Source organism: Thalassophryne amazonica, chromosome 20 (assembly GCF_902500255.1).
Source record: "Thalassophryne amazonica chromosome 20, fThaAma1.1, whole genome shotgun sequence".
NCBI lineage: Eukaryota > Metazoa > Chordata > Actinopteri > Batrachoidiformes > Batrachoididae > Thalassophryne > Thalassophryne amazonica.
Window position 1 is genome coordinate 36,419,367 of NC_047122.1, and position 17,626 is coordinate 36,436,992.

Here is a 17,626-nt window from a genome sequence, read left to right on the forward strand (position 1 = left end):
TAACCCACTGAATGATTGATTTGATAAACATTTTTGCAAGTACAAAGTGCAAAATTATTAGCCTTGACTAAACAGGTTTTATTCCAGAAAGACAAACTCAGGATAAGATCAGAAGGACATTACACATAAATTTCAACCTCATAACAGAATAAAATTTAGAAGCGGTATTGGTAGGACTAAATACAGAAAAAGTATTTGTGTAAACTTGTCCTTTTTATATAGCGCTCAAGATGCATTTGGATTTCATAGTATGCTTAAAATGATTCAAGCCCTCTACAATACTCCAAAAGCAAGCATTAAAACTAATGGATCCATTAAAAAAAAAATTTTAATTAATTAATTACAGCAAGGAACAAGACAGGGCTGCCCAATCAGCTCTGCTTTGTTTGCAATCTTTATTGAGGCCTTGAGCCAGTGGATAATTCAGGATGACAAAACTAAAAGAATAGCAATGAAGGAGAGAAAACAGAAGATTTCCTTGTTTGTTGACGACATGTTGGTGTATTTATCTGACCCAGATCAATCTTTGGTGCAGTTATTTGCAATTTTGGAACAATATGGATCCTTGGTTTTAAATATAACCCCTCAGTAAATATGAAGAGAAAGTATAATTTGAAGTGGGATGCAGAATCCATTAGATATTTAGGTGTAAATATCCCTATAGGTTTGGCAAAATTGTTTCCACTTAACTATTTCCCTTTAAACAAAAAGACTAGGGCATAAGGAGATGGGAATTAATACCTTTTTTAAACTTTGGATCACGTGCAGAATCAGTTAAAATGGTTATTTTACCGAGATTGTTGTATCTCTTTCAGTCCTTTCCACTAGAGCTATCTGACCAACAATTTCAGGAATGGGACAAGCATATATCGAGATACATTTTGCAGGGAGGAAGACCAAGAATTGAATATCAGAATTTACAACTGGCAAAAAGCAAGGGTGGGGTTGCTCTCCCGTGCATATTATATATAATATATATTGCAGCTCTGAGATATGTAATATGCTGGTGTAACCCAAAATACTGTGCTAGGTGGAAAGAGATGGAAAGTGTTGTAACAGAGGAATTTCCAATTCAAGCTGTAATTGGGGATAAGGGCCTGACAAAAAAAAAAAAAAAAAAAAAGAACTGAAATGTGAAATCCATGGATTTGTCATTTAAACTGTGGAACAAGGTAATAGCCCAAAATCATCTGAAGAAGGCAGTAAATGTTTTGAGATGATGTGTGTTTCATCCAGATTTCATGCCTAAAAGATGGGACGTGAGATTTAAGAGATGGGCCACCCGGGACTTAATGGCTTACTGTACATTTCTACATAAGGGTACCATGAACAGCTTCCAGAAGCTGAAACAGCAGTTTGGCTTGAATAAGGACAGTTATTACAGATTCATTCAAGTCCAACACTATATTGACCAAAATCAGAAGGGTGTTAAAGCTGGGATAACATTTTGCTAAAAGTCTTACCTAGTTGTACTCAAGCCAGAAAATCATTTTTAAAAATTACAAGGGGTTACAACAAAGAAAGTTAATTCATTTTGTGTAAAACAAAAATGGGAAAGAAACTTGGGTCTGAAGGAAGAAGATTGGGAGAACTTGTGGGAGAAACAATGGAAAACCTCAAGTTCACCCATACAGCGAGAGTTCTGCTGGAAAAACCTGATCAGGTTTTTCAGAACCCCAGTTCAAAAGATACATTACACCAATTCCCCCTCATGCTGGCGACAGTGTGGGGGCCTCAAAGCAAACCATTTTCACATTTTCTGGTCTTGTTCATCATTGAGTCCTTCTGGTGTGAGGTTCATGAAGTTTTGCAAAAAGTTTTGGACATTCCATTTAAGTAGAGTCCTTATATTTTGGTGCTTTACCTTCAAAAATGTGTCCTCTAAAGACAAATGCTTATTTAAGATCCTAAGCTCTGGTAGCAGAAAAAAACATTACTACAAGGTGGTTAAAACCAGGAAAACCCACAGTAGAGGAATGGATTGACATAATCTATGATTTTTTTTTAAGATGGAATGGACAACTTTTGCTTTGAGGCTGCAACAGAGATTTTTTTTGGAAAGATGGATTATGTGTATGTCACATCAGTACAACCGTGATTCGTCTTAAGTGGATTTCTGTCTCCTTTTCAGTTTCTTATACGTCCCCTTTAAATAGGGATTTATGTCATTGAGTTTCACCCCAACAATTATCTTTATTTATTTATTTTATTGCTGTTACTTTTATTACTATTATCATTTTATAAGGTTGCTTGGAGTTGGTTCTTATCTTATTTTATCTTACTTTAAAATATGGTTAGGTTTAGATTACAGTATGTTTGTATTAATGTCCAGTGAGTCCTTACGTGCTTCTGTATTATTTATTGAATCTGTGATGCCTTGTTATGGGTTAGAAATGTAGATCTACAGAAGCTTTCATTTCTAATAATAAGAAGAAGAAAAACTGATTTTTTTAACAGAAAATCAAAACGTTAAATCAACACAACTGATTTGCCGTTTTTGTTGTTTTCTTAATAGCCTGGGGCTACTTCCGCCACTACCGGAAGTTTTGTTGGCATAGTCCAACTCCCACAGATAGGGGGCGGGGCGGCGCACGTGCAGACTGCACAGCGTCGGTCTTTCTTTACAGTTTGCCACAGATTTTGTACGTTTCTTTTTAATGGGTAAGTTCGAATTTTTTCACGTTGCTTTTTTTTTTTTTGCTGCGTGGTTTTTAGGTGTTTGGAAGACTTACTACTGTTGTCTAACTTAGGTATCGCCAACCCTGCTGGTGGAGATCAACAGGAAACAACCAGTGATCGTAATGTTTTCTAACGAGCCACAGTGCTAAGTGGCTAAACCGAGCGAGCCGGTGTCAGGGTCTCGGCACTCCCCGAGTCTGAGCGGAAACGCGGGATTTGACTAATCGGCCATGTTTGTAAGCAGGTCAGATGGTGGCCCCTGGTCTAACTAACTAGCTAAAAGCTGTAACTTTGTGAACGCTCACCAGAACTAGTGAACTGTGGGAAATTCGAAACTGCCTCCGACAGCATCATATTATTTTAGATCTGAGAACAAAGGTAACGTTATATATATATATATATATATATATATATATATATATATATATATATATATATATATATATATATATATATATATATCTCAGCTTGCTTTAAACACATACATATAGAAACCAAAAAGGGAGAGAGAGCATCTGTAGCAGATGCTAGTCTTTTATTTACCCGCCGAGACAGATGCCGGTGTTTTCAGTTGATTTGTTTATTTCTGACGTGTACATGTAAAAGCATAAGCAGACCAGGGATGAAAAAATAAAAATACAAGCTTTAAAAAAATGCCTTAAAAATTGTTTGTAACAAATGACTTTCAGATGCCAGCACGTCCGGTGGCATCTTTATGTGCTGTAGCAGATGCTGGTGTTTTCCGTTTCATTTATTCATTTAAGGCAAACACGCACCTAGCGATATTTGTCCGGATCTCCTCGCTGATTGGCTAGTTCAGATGACATCATTGTAGAGAAAAAAAACAGAATAAAAACACGTGCCGAAGTGGACTTATGTATTTTCGTTTTTATTCTGTCTTGAATTTGCAGGTTTTGTTTATCATCCCCGCCCTACACAGAAAATTACCAAGACTGCAAAAATGATTTCCACCGTGCCCGAAATTATTTCCACCGCATGGCAAAAAATGCTGGTGGAAATCATTTCGGGCACAGCGGAAATAATTTTCACCACATGGTGGAAATAATTTCGGGCACAGCTGTGCCATGTTTTTGAGCTGCTTTTAGCGTCCGAGAATCCCTCGAGCTATTTCCACCGTGTGGCAAAAAGCCCCGGTGGAAATAATTTTGGGCGTGGCAGTTGACATAATTTTGGGCACGGTGGAAATAATTTTGGGCACGACATTTTTGAGCTGCTTTTAGCGTCCGAGAATCCCTCCGCCAGTAGGTGATTTTCTGGCACCCAAAAGGGCATTTAATGATAAAAAATTAGCACAACACTCAATGCCGATGGCGCCGCTATGTTGAAATGCCCTCTACGATGCTGTCATTTGAACTAGCCAATCAGCGAGGAGATCCGGTCAACTATCATTAGGTGCATGTTTGCCGTATCCGGCAAAATATACACTACGTTCATTTAATTATTTATTTCAGACGTGTACATGTAAATACATTAAGAGATCATAGATGAAAAAATAAAAATACAAGTTTTAAAAAAAACTTCAAACTCATTCATTCATTAAGTTCCAGCAGTGAGGTTAAGTAAAAATCAGCTCTAACCAGGGAGACTTTTCCCTTTCGGTGGACAGAATCTCTGTTCGGCTTCTCCTCCTCAGCTGCTCGCTGAGCTGGCTTTTAAAGGTGTTTTACAGCCTCCGCACAGAGAAGCACACATTTTCAGCAACCATTCAGTTAATTTTTCAGAAAATCCAGGCTTGACGAACAGACAATTTGAACCCGAGAGCGGAGCAGGAATTTGCCGCTAACCACAGCTAGAACACTGCAGAAGACAGCTCTCTGAAACAGCCCAGGTTCAGGTTCCCACTCGGCAGTAAACAAGCAGAGAGCAAACAACAGCAGTTGAGAGGATTCACAGTGGCTCTTCTCCGGTATCGGAAAATGTCGCGGGTTGGATCGGTATTTATCGATACGTGAATTACGTCGGTATCGCAACCCCGATACCGGTCTGGGATCGGATTGGATCGGTCCCATCCCTAGGCTCCAGCAAGCGTTGGACCATTTTTGGTCGTTTTTTCTTCATCACTTCTGCCTGAATCTCGATAACCAAACAGCTCAAGGCCTGCTTCACCGAAAATCCTTCATCAGATAGAATGTCTCCTTCCCACAGCCAAGCCATTACGTTAAAAAACCCACATTATCTGTGCTACCAACCTTCAGGCAGCTAAAAGTCAGTCCCCAAGGGTACGTCACTATTTTGTTTCAAAATAGCTGTGGATCTGACTTGCGTTTTTCAGATGCAGTCTGGATATTTTTTTTTTATCAGCTATATCAGGGCCCGCACAAATTAAAGACCTGGAATAACATTTATAATCTGATATACAATATTTTTAAAGATAGTGTTGACTGGACTAAGATATGCTCTTTAATTACTTGCAACAGTGGAGACTCCATTGTGACCAAAAGTGTTATAGATGGAAACAATGCAGTGGAACTGAGAAAATACGGTACTTGCGCTTTGTCGTGTCACTCAGCGCAATTTGCATTTTCAGTAATTATGTTTGTTCTCAAATCAGTGTGATTCAGAGAAGACACACACATCTAAAACACATAAAAGACGTGCTGGATCAAGAAAAATTATAATAAAAATAGAATGAGCGGCACCACTACAGCACTCCCATTCCTCAGTATGAGTTAGGGCAGTTTGCCTGAAATGTCATGTCTTTATTAATAAAGCTTTTTTGCATGGGAGCACTGTGGTGGTGTGGATCATTATATTTTTTGTTCTCAAATCACTGCCAAAAGTCTTGATGGAACCTGGGTAAACGTACAGTGAATGCATTCAATCCAGTTTATCCCTTAAAAGTAAATTCATAACTCATCTACTTCTTTTCAGTTAAATTTACTCCTTGTCTCTAATTTTATTTCCATGCAGGAGTTAGTCCTTGTGCACCTGTGAAATTTCAAGGCTTGCAATAATTGTGGTATTTACATGGAATTGAATATGTGAAAATGTCTGTCCTGTCTACATAATTGGGAAAAATGCCCTCGCAGCCTTTTTTTAACCATTTTCTTTCCATGTTGTTGCTATATACCTAAATTTGGACACAAAATAATTTTAATATGTCCAAGGAAAGAAATAGTTAAAATGATTAATCACATTTTTTTTGTTTCACTACAAAGCAAAAATTGCTTAAAATGCTTAAATTTTTATCACAAAAGTGGTATTTTAGCCATGTTTTGATCTTTATTGTCAAGTCATGATCAAAATGATTTTCTTTATTTAGTCTAGTATCGTTAAGACATGAAAAGTCTCCAGAAATGCCGCAAAAATGAGAAAATCCCATTTTGAAAGCTTCTTTTATTTCAGCCATATCATATGTATAGTCATAAATATTATATTTGTAGGTTAGTGAAGAGTATCAGACCCAGAAAGATGGACCCACAGTCCCTGTAAAAGGCCACAGTGTCTGATTCAGATGATGCTATCCCACTTGCATCTTGGGCAAAAAAAAAAAATGCATAGGCATCAGTGGTGTGAAAGCCAAGTGTCATCGAGATGCTGAGGAGCTTGATGAGTTGCAGGTGGAAGATAAAAGGCAAGCAGACAGTCACTTTGGGGGGGGGGGGGGGGTGTTTGATGGTCTAGTGGTTAAGTGTTTGGCTTGAGACCAAACCCCAGCCTGATCGGCAAATCTCTAAGTGTCCTTGGGCAAGGTTCTTAATCCCCAAATTGCTCCGGTGTGTAGTGAGCACCTTGCATGTCAGCATCTTGACATTGGTGTGTAAGTGTGCTTGTATGAATGGGTGAATGTGAGGCATAATTGTAAAGTGCTTTGAGCATCTGACGCAGATGGAAAAGTACTGTATAAATGCAGTCCATTTAACATCAAAAAAATTGTGGACATTATATTAGATAGAATTTTATTAATCCCTTGGGAAGACTCCCTCAAGGAAATTGAGGTTCCAGCAGCATTGTATAGTAGCACACAGGGTAAGAAGCACACAGAGCATCAAAAGTGAAAGAAAAAAATTGCAAATAGAAATACCAGCCATACTGATCGCTACTGGTTTACTGGCTACTATTGTTCTTCTCATTCTTGACCTCTGTCTTCCTGTTATTCCTCCTCCCCTGAGTGAGGAGTTGTTCAGTCTGATGGCCTGAGGGATAAAGGAGTTTTTCATTCTGTCGGTCCTGCACTTGGTAAGGAGCAATCTGTGGCTGAAGAGGCTCCTCTGGTTGTTGATGACTATGTGCAGTGGGTCACTGGCATCATCCATAATGTCCAGTACTTTGTCCAGTGTTCTCTTCTCTGCCACCATCACCAGAGAGTCCAGCTTCATGCCAATCACAGAGCCAGCCCGTCTGATCAGTTTGTCCAGCCTGGATGTGTTCTTCTTGGATGCACCCCCCCCAACACACCACGGCATAAAAGAGGACACTGGCTGCTACGGACTACTAGAACCTCCTCAGGAAGTACAGCGTGCTCTGTCCCTTCCTGTACAGGTGGTTGGTGTGGGTTGTCCAGTTTGCCGTCCAGCCACAGCCTGAGGTACTTGTAGGAATCCACAGCCTCCACCTCAGCTTCTTGGATCAGAACTGGTTGCGGTCTTGGTCTGGACTTCCCAAAGTCAATGACCAGGTCCTTTGTCTTCGAGGTGTTGAGCTGTAGATGGTTTGTGTGGCACCAGGCAGCAAAGTCCTTCACTAAGCTCCTGTACGCCTCCTCTCCGTCATCCCTGATGCATCCAACAATGGAGATGGACAGAGAGAGATGGGTGAAGCGCAAACTTACAGCAGATCAAGAACAAGCTGTCTCAAGCAAAGCAAGACAGTGTCTTGAAAGTGAAGATGCGGAGGACAGAAAAGAAGTGTGAATCAACTTCAGCAAGCGTGTGATCATCTGTAGCATCAGTCAGTAGGAGCTCCATGTGTAGATGTGGCAGAAAGTAAAAAAAAACAAAAAAACTTTCATCTATCATCAGTCCTAAAAGGAAAACAGACGTTTTGGCCAGCATGCAGTATTCTTTCACTCAAAGAAAGACGTTGTTAAAACAAATTGAACTCGATACCCTTTGATCTGATTTATAAATCAAGTATAGTTTTGTAATCTACAGACACAGAGCTTTCAGTTGATATATGACACAGCCTCTATGTAAAATACCATTTTGGGCATCACAGGGGCCACTTTGGATGTGATCACTGCGCTTTTATCTACCTGTGGTTCTGATTTTTGTAAAACCTGCCACGCCAACACCCAACCTCATTTCATTGCTGCATCTATGCTGTAGTTTTGCAAGCGGGAAGGATGTGGGGGTTTTCTGAGCACTGTGACAGAAAAGCAGTTAAATGGCAATGAAAGCATCTTGTTGGAAGAGTTAAGCACGAACACCTGTTGCCCGTCTTTGTATTACCAGTGTGATGTCTGCGCACCTTCACCTCCAACATGATTTGGAATAGTTGAAGAGTTGGAGTGCTACTTGGAACTAAATCTGTTTTAAGATGGTGCTCTATGGTAGAGGGCTTGTACAGATAAAGTCTTGAAAAGATACCAAGGTACTCATCTAATAAAAAAGTTAAAGTGCCTTTATTTTATGGGCAAATCATAATTAAAAAATGCACTTCTTCAACGCGTTTCGGCTAGAAGCCTTCATCAGGAAGTGAACACTCATTCTGAGACAAGTCTTAATTAAAAACCTCAAAATAGGTGGGTCAGCAGGTGTGAACAACTGGATCATCACTTAACCAATGAGAACAAAGTCAGATAAAGGGTATTCAAAGCTGGGGGAAAAAAAAAAGTGGCCAACAATGGACCTAGTGTCTGCCCAGCAATACAAAAATCTGTCAAACATATAAATACATTGCATATCACTAGGACAATAAACTCATTAAAAGAAATGGCAATATTCTATATCTTCATTGAGACCCGGGTATATAGTTGCTTTTAATCTAAAAATCCAAAAAGTCTTGCGTTGATTCAGCTGTTTTATCCTATTGCCTCCTCTTATAGTTTGTGGTATGTGATCAATGCCAATAGCCCTTAAAATAGAAGGATCACTATTATGTTAATCTTTAAAATGACGAGCCATAGGATAATTGTCATTTTTAGTTCTTATGACATACTTATGCTCTGAGACTCTATCCTGTAAACGGCGTTTAGTTCTGCTAATGTAAAACACATTGCAGACTGGACACTCTAATTTGTAAATCACAAAAGTAGTTTTACAATTAATAAAATGTTGTATTTCATAAGTATTATCTCCATGTGTATCATAAAATGTATTACATTTAACCACATTAGAGCAGTGGTTACACTGACCACATTTAAAGCTGCCACACTTTGACTGAAAGCCAAGTATTTTTTGAAGGTGCTGGCAAGTAGCTATAAACAAGTTTATCGGTCAAAGTAGGCGCACGTTTAAAGCTGAATATAGGGGGTTCCAACAACACATTACCCAGAGAAGCATCACATTGTAGTAAATTCTAGTTTTTCTTGATAATATTTTTAATGTGATGTGATTCTGTACTGAATCTTGTGGAGAAAAGACCCTTTCAGATCTCTGTCCTGCAGTCTTATTTGTTAAGAGAATGCCGTTCTAGACTTCTTGCTCTATTTTTAGCACTTTTAAGGACTCTCTTTTTATAACCTCTTTGAATAAATCTATTTTCCATCTCAGCAGCTTTTTGATCAAAATCATTTATTTCTTCGCAAACCCTTCTAAGTCGCATAAACTGGCCATAGGGTATGTTATCTTTAAGGTGTCTGGGATGGAAACTCTTAGCATGTAAAATAGTATTACGAGAAGTAGTCTTTCTAAAAATGGTAGTTTGTAAAAAGCCTGCATTATCTCTGAAAATTTCCAGATCCAGAAAACAAATCTTTTGCTTGTCAAATTTCAGAGACAATTTGATGTTTCTGTTAGTGCTATTAAAAAAAATTCATGGAAAGACATAAGTTCAGATTCAGATCCTGACCACAATAGAAACACATCATCTATGTACCTACCCCAATAGATTATCTTATCACAGAAAGGATGTTTGGAGGGATTAAATACAAAATCTTGTTCCCATTTACCCATATATGAACCTGCATAGGAGGGACTGTAACATGCTCCCATTGCACAGCCTTTTGCTTGTCTAAATAGACGATCTTGAAAAATAAAGATATTATTTAAAGTCCATCTTGTTAGATCTAGGAGAAAATGCACAGGAGGGTTTTGCGTTAGTAGTCTTTCACTCAAAAAATACTTTAATGCTTCTAACCCTTCTTCATGTACAATTGAGGTGTAAAGTGACTCTACATCCATAGTGGCCAATATTGTATTTCGCCCTATGTTTCCTAGTTCAGAGATCTTATTAAGGACCGCTGTGGTATCCTGTATATATGCTGGCAATGAAGGTAAAATGGGTTTAAGGAAATAATCAATATATTTGGAGACAGGTTCCGTAAGGCTATCAATCCCTGAAATTACTGGTCTCCCAGGGGGAGTTTCCAGGTTCTTATGTATTTTTGGGAGAAGATAAAAAGAAGCCAGTTTAGGATGCTCATTGAAGAGAAATTTACATTCATTATCAGAAATCCAGTTCTTATCTCTTGCTTCAGTCAAAATAATTTTTAATTCCATTTGCAATTTTTTTGTTGGATTAAACCTCAAAACTTCATAATATTCTGGATCGTTCAGTTGTCTGTTAGCTTCTTCTGTGTATTTATCTTTACCCCAGACAACAACAGCCCCACCTTTATCTGCCTTTTTGATCACCAAATCATCATCTTTCATTATTAATTCAAGTGCACATTGCTCCTGTTTTGACAAATTATGACACAAAGGCGTGCTTTTTCTCTGTTGATACAGTTTTTCAACTTCAAAATCAACTTTCTTAGTAAAGGTATTCAAAGTAGCATTAAATGTCACAGGACAAAAAGTCGATTTTGGTTTAAAAGGAGTCCCTTGTGGATCATTATCAGAGTCATTCAACAACACTGACGTACAACAGGTCATACTATACCAGGCCTTAAGATGTAAATTTCTGTAGAACCTGTAGAGATCAATCTTTGTATCAAATTCTCTGGATGAGTAGGTTGGAGCAAAAGAAAGGCCCTTAGATAGGACGTCAATGCAACTTTCAGGTAGAGGCTTTCCTGATATATTAATCACCGTGTCCCTTTGCGGCTCCTCAAAACAGGCTTGGTGACTTTTCCTTCTCCCTCTTCTAGTTGGTCTTTTCTTTTTGGTGTTCCTTGTTGTCTCTAGGTAGTCTTTCGTTGCTTTGCTCTTTGTTGCATCTCTCTGTGGTCTAAAAAATAGTCACCTTCCTCAGTAGTTGAATTGGAGCTTTGGTGCACTTCCTCATCACTGCTTGTAAGATTAAAAGAAACCGTCCTAGGTCTTATAGGAGATTGAGAAACCTCTCTCCGTCTGTGGAATTGGTTTTTCCATGTGTAGACATTGCCCCTTTTATAATCCATTTCATCTCTTTTAAATTTTCTAAGCTTCTCCTGTTTGAGCTTCTGAGTGAATTCCTTTAGATCTTCTTTCAGCTTAAGCTCTAGTTGGGTGATCTTTTCATGATCTTTATGCTGTGCAACACTCTTTTGTAGTTCCTCTATTTCATTTTTAAGGGCTTCTCTGTCTTTATTGGCCTCTTCTACAACCCCTGGCAATAATTATGGAATCACCGGCCTCGGAGGATGTTCATTCAGTTGTTTAATTTTGTAGAAAAATAGCAGATCACAGACATGACACAAAACTAAAGTCACTTCAAATGGCAACTTTCTGGCTTTAAGAAACACTATAAGAAATCAGGAAAAAAAGATTGTGGCAGTCAGTAACGGTTACTTTTTTAGACCAAGCAGAGGAAAAAAATAGGGAATCACTCAATTCTGAGGAAAAAATTATGGAATCACCCTGTAAATTTTCATCCCCCAAATTAACACCTGCATCAAATCAGATCTGCTCATTGACATTGACCCTATGCCAGAATTGAGTGATTCCATATTTTTTTTCCCTCTGGTTGGTCTAAAAAAGTAACTGTTACTGACTGCCACAATTTTTTTTTCCTGATTTCTTAATAGTGTTTCTTAAAGCCAGAAAGTTGCCATTTGAAATGACTTTAGTTTTGTGTCATGTCTGTGATCTGCTTTTTTTCTACAAAATTAAACAACTGAATGAACATCCTCCGAGGCCGGTGATTCCATAATTTTTGCCAGGGGTTGTATAAGTAACAGCATTAAATCAAAAGAGCACTTATTCAAAATGGCTTCCCATCTGTTGTTAAAGTCTGATTTGTCTACTCCCCCATAAGATGGAAATTTTCTTAGTCTCAGTCCTCTTGGAATTATATCTCTCCTCCAGTAGTCTGAAAGTGTAATCCCGTGTAGATCTAATTTTATGTCTTTGATCATTAAATTCTTAAGATCAACATAGTACCCAGTTTCCATCCCAGACACCTTAAAGATAACATACCCTATGGCCAGTTTATGCAACTTAGAAGGGTTTGCGATGAAATAAATGATTTTGATCAAAAAGCTGCTGAGATGGAAAATAGATTTATTTAAAGAGGTTATAAAAAGAGAGTCCTTAAAAGTGCTAAAAATAGAGCAAGAAGTCTAGAACGGCAGTCTCTTTTAACAAATAAGACTGCAGGACAGAGATCTGAAAGGGTCTTTTTTTCCCACTAGATTCAGTACAGAATCACATCACATTAAAAATATTATCAAGAAAAACTGTAATTTACTACAGTGTGATGCTTCTCTGGGTAATGTGTTTTTGGAACCCCCTATATTCAGCTTTAAACGTGCGCCTACTTTGAGCGATAAACTTGTTCATAGCTACTTGCCAGCACCTTCAAAAACTACTTGGCTTTCAGTCAAACGGTGTGGCAGCTTTAAATGTGGTCAGTGTAACCATTGCTCTGTGGTTAAATGTAATACATTTTATGTTTGTTCTGCAAGCACTTAACAGCATTTTGTTTATTCAGTTGCAGTTAACAGGGTTCTCAGCAGGCTTTTTTCTCAGCATAATGGGATGGAAAAATCACCTTAAAAAAGCCGGGGGTTCTCAGATGCTTAGGTGTTCTCGTCCCCTAGGGCTTTTGCATTATGGAGATAATACTTATGAAATACAACATTTTATTAACTGTAAAACTACTTTTGTGATTTACAAATTAGAGTGTCCAGTCTGCAATGTGTTTTACATTGGCAGAACTAAACGCCGTTTACAGGATAGTCTCAGAGCATAAGTATGCCATAAGAACTAAAAATGACAATTATCCTATGGCTCATCATTTTAAGGATAAACATAATAGTGATCCTTCTATTTTAAGGGCTATTGGCATTGATCACATACCACAAACTATAAGAGGAGGCAATAGGATAAAACAGCTGAATCAACGTGAGACTTTTTGGATTTTTAGATTAAAAGCAACTATATACCCGGGTCTCAATGAAGATATAGAATATTGCCATTTCTTTTAATGAGTTTATTGTCCTAGTGATATGCAATGTATTTATATGTTTGACAGATTTTTGTATTGCTGGGCAGACACTAGGCGCATTGTTGGCCACTTTTTTTTTTTTCTCAGCTTTGAATACCCTTTATCTGACTTTGTTCTCATTGGTTAAGTGATGATCCAATTGTTCACACCTGCTGACCCACCTATTTTGAGGTTTTTAATTAAGACTTGTCTCAGAATGAGTGTTCACTTCCTGATGAAGGCTTCTAGCTGAAACACGTTGAAGTGCATTTTTTAATGACATTTAAACTTTTTTATTAGATGAGTGCCTTGGTATCTTTTCAATACTTTATATGATTTGGAATACTTTTGTGTTGCAGGGGTCATGGAGGTTGATGACATGACCAAGGAGGAGCTTCAGATGTGGATCAGGGAGAAGGTGAAGAACGCCACGATGGACTCTCCTGAAATGTTGAAGAAATGCAACGTGCTGCAGTCTCTTCTGAGAAGGCGAGAAAAAAAGGCTGCACATTTCCTGAAGCTCTGCCAGTGAGTTTTTGTCTGTTTCTTAAAAGGGAAGGAAATTATAGGTATAAAACTTTTTTTTTTCCCAAAAATAACTAGAGCTGGGCCGCAATTAAAAATGCTAATCGCATGATTTCCTTGATTGATCGCGATTAATCACATTATTATACGCAAAATCCAAAAATGAATTCAAAAGTAGTGTATAGCACAATTTTATTTTAAATGTTCTGCCATATGAACGAAAGTGCCATGTTTGTTCTGCTAGCACTTAACAACAGCATTTTGTTTATTCAGTTGCAGTTAACAGGGTTATGAGCAGGATTTTTTCTCAGCATAATGGGATGGAAAAGTCACCTTAAAAAGCCGGGGGTTCTCAGATGCTTAGGTGTTGTCGTCCCCTAGGGCTTTTGCATTATGGGCTTATAAAGGACCTTCTTTGTTAGTCTAAAAAATATACCAAAATTTAAAGTCCAGATGGAAGAAGAGAACATCTCTGCATTGCAAAATGTGAGGAAAGTGTTTCCAAAAACGGCACCAATTCAAGATTGAAGTTGCAGAGGAGACCTTCATCTGATTAAAAGTGCTGAGAGTCCAGCTCACCTCTCGTCTCTGTAAACTCACACCTGCTGCTACGTTTATAAGTAAAACAAAGGCTCTTTAAACAGTAGCTATTTTATTATTTTAAAACAATAAATGTCCATGGGTCATTATCATGTTAATGAAGAAATCATCTCACTTGAAACAACAACAGATGAGTTATGGTTTTAATTTACAGACAAACATAAAAGAATTCTAAAGAATCTTCTTTTTTCTTTTTCTTTCTTTTTTTTTTTTTACTTAAAACTATTTTAATTACAAGTTATTTAATGTAAGAAAAAAAAGATTTTCTTGAATAAACTGGTGGGTATAAATTAGCAGTTCTAATGTTCCTGACACACATCTACACTATTCTGTGTTTTGACCTGATGTCTTGATTCTTTTGGCTTTAAAGTAAAGGTGCGTTTACACATAACCAAGACGCATTACGAATGTCATTTTTCTGTCATTCGTGACACATTCCTGATATTCTTAATGTGACTTAACGCATCTGAATAGGTTTCTTAATAGTGCGTGTTGGTGCGTGATATTCTTGATATTTGTGGAGCATGTTTTTGCCTGTCAAAAAATCTTCCATGAATGTCACACACCACCCTCATTTCGTCTCACGTTGTGGAGGTCGCAACTGAGCGTATTGATCCGTCTTGATGAGTAGTGATCCTTAATAGAACGTGACAACGTTCGTAGTGGTTCCTGTGATGGTTCTTGGAGTCCAAACTGTCACGCGTTATTACGAAGGGACATGGAAACTGTCACATTTTGACACAACTTGTAACGTGGCATCGCATTTCACTGCGCGCCACGACAAATCAGTTTTCTGTCACGTGCGCACAATTAAACTCGGCTCCAAGTGTCATTCCACAGTTCCTGCTGAAGCTCCTCGGGACACTCCTGCAGGTGTTGCACCTGCTGTTGTAACAGATGAGCGGGAGAAGGAGTCTGAGCAACCAGAGGAGCGAGAGGAGACTCACGTGCAGCCAGACATCTCTGCACCTCCTCCAGTCCGGCAGAGGAAGAAGCGCGCGCACAATTAAACCCTGCTGTACCCCATTCAGTTTGATTGCTGACACCAAGTCAGCTAAAAGACTAATTTCAGTGCTCTTCTGCGCACTCCTGCAGATGTTCCACCTGCTGCATGTGCCTGATGTTTGGGAAAATGCATGAGACGAGAGCCGCATGAAGCCACACATCTGGCTCTGTCCGTCTCCTCCTCTCTGCGCCATTCCATGGCACAGAGCCCAACTACGCATGCAGTCACAAAGTTCTTCTGAAAAACTGGAGCGATCTGAATTCGGTTGGATGAATGTGTGTGTGTGTGTGTGTGTGTGTGTGTGTGTGTGTGGAGACAATTCACCTCGTTCACAACGTGACAGAACTTAACGATGCGCTGTTACACGCAAAAGCGCACAACAACATGGAACACTATTCTTGACCGTGCGTAATGGTTCCTGATAATTCTCCAGCAACACGTGCCATTAATCGTAACGTGTGGTAACAGGTTGCAGCAGTTCCTGAGGACAGCTGACGCCTCTGCCCCGAATAATCACATTCGTGATCAGCAGCCAAGAATGTGTACTTCGTGGCATTCGTGACTTGTCGTCGTTATGTGTAAACGCAGCATAAGGCTGTAACAACGATTAATAAAAAAAAAACTATGGCTTTCCTTCACACAGTTTGGTGCTCAAAATGCAGGCAATAGTGTTTCAGAGGGTAAAATTTTAAAATCTTCCGGGGGAAGCTGGTCCTGGTCTCCCCTGTCCTGCAGCACTCGATGCTCAGCTTGCTGCAAGGAGAACTTTAGCAGCTGCAGAGAAGTTTTCATCCAGCACTCGGTGCGCAGCTCACTGCAAGGAGAACTTTAGCGGCTGTAGGAGAACTTTCCCCCCAGCACTCGGTGCAGGGCACACTGCTGGAGAAGTTTAGCGGCTTTGGTTCTGTCGACTACGCCGTCTGGAAGCACTTTAAAATTAAAATGACCATGTAAATGTTCCGTGCCCTTCTCCATGTCTGCGGTAGCAGTCAGCGACAGACTTGCAAAAAAAAAAAAAAAAACCTGCGCTAATGTGCGATTAAAAAAAATTGCCGGTGTTAAATAATTAATGCGTTAATGCGATAATAACGTGTTAACTTGCCCAGCCCTAAAAATACCAATGATGTCTTTTAAAAGTCAATTGTGTGTGTGTGTGTGCGTGCATAAATTAAATTTCAAGTTATTCAACTTACAGGGCGCCAAATCACGACAATGTCGCCTCAAGGTGCTTCACAGAAATCAACTCAAAAAACAAAACAAAATGGACCAAAAGATCAAAGAGCACAATTAAAAGATTAAAAGTGCAATAAAAGAGTAAAAAAGTATAAATAAATAAATACATGAATAAAAAGCATAATAACACAATATGCTAATCATATAAAAGAGAAAACAAATGTGTTCAATCTGGACTTGAAAATCTCCACAGAGTCCGACTGCCTCACTGACGCAGAGAGATCATTCCACAGAACAAGGGCATGATAACAGAAAGCTCTATGACCCACAGAATTTTTATTCCCCCTGGGGACACAAAGTAATCCTGCCTCCTGTAAACGCTGAGCCCGGGCGGTACATAGGGTTTAAGTAGATCAGCTAAACAGGGTGGTGCCAGCCATAAATATGGATTTACACACACTCTGGAGCTCTTCAACAATGTTGTATTACAGCATTTGCTCAGAAGACGTTTTCTGAGCTTCCCATTTGTACATGAGCAACACAACACACTCAGGCGTTATCTTTACTGATAAGACCATACCAGGAGTCTCCTTATGGCTGGTCTCTGAGCAAACTGAGTTTTTCTATTCCTTATATGGTCATCTCATTCTACAGGGCCAAAAAAAGTAGTAACATTACACAGGACCCACTGCACCAGCATAGGGTCTGACAGTGGGCCCAAGGGTTTCATCCCAATACCTAATCGCAGTCAGGGTGCCATTGTCTTGCCTGAATGGTCTGTGCGTCCTTCCAGGGATATGCTTCCCCATACCAGCACTGACCCACCACCAAACCGGTCATGCTGAATGATCTTGCAGACAGCATAATGTTCTCCATGGTGTCTCCAGACCTTTATACATCTGTCATCTGTCACGTGTGCTCAAGTTGAACCTGCTCTCCTCTGTGAAAAGCACAGGTTGGACCTGCCAATTCTGGTGTTCTATGGCAAGTGCCGGTCGAGCTCCACGGTGTTGTTAATTTCATTGAGACCAAAGCAGCTGAAACTGATTAACAATCCCTCTGCTACTTAACTGACCAGATCAATATCCCAGACTTGAATTGACTTGATGCTTAAAAAAAAAGTGTTCCTTTTATAATTGTTTTTCATATATATATATACATATATACATATAC

General features: G+C 39.1%; 1 protein-coding gene across 3 annotated transcripts in view; it reads left to right on the forward strand.

Annotated features, from left to right (window-relative positions):
- The first annotated feature begins 2,580 nt into the window (after positions 1-2,580).
- LOC117502161 (histone-lysine N-methyltransferase SETDB1-A-like) overlaps positions 2,581-17,626 on the forward strand; it is a 43,596-nt gene continuing 28,550 nt past the window's right edge. For 2 of the 3 annotated variants that reach the window (XM_034161191.1, XM_034161193.1), the window contains exons 1-2: positions 2,581-2,661; positions 13,509-13,677. In XM_034161191.1, coding sequence (XP_034017082.1) covers position 13,677 — 1 coding nt within the window. In that variant the 5' untranslated portion in view covers positions 2,581-2,661; positions 13,509-13,676. Of the gene's footprint in view, positions 2,662-2,750; positions 2,924-13,508; positions 13,678-17,626 lie in introns of all 3 variants that reach the window. The other variant, XM_034161192.1, reaches the window with a different exon arrangement.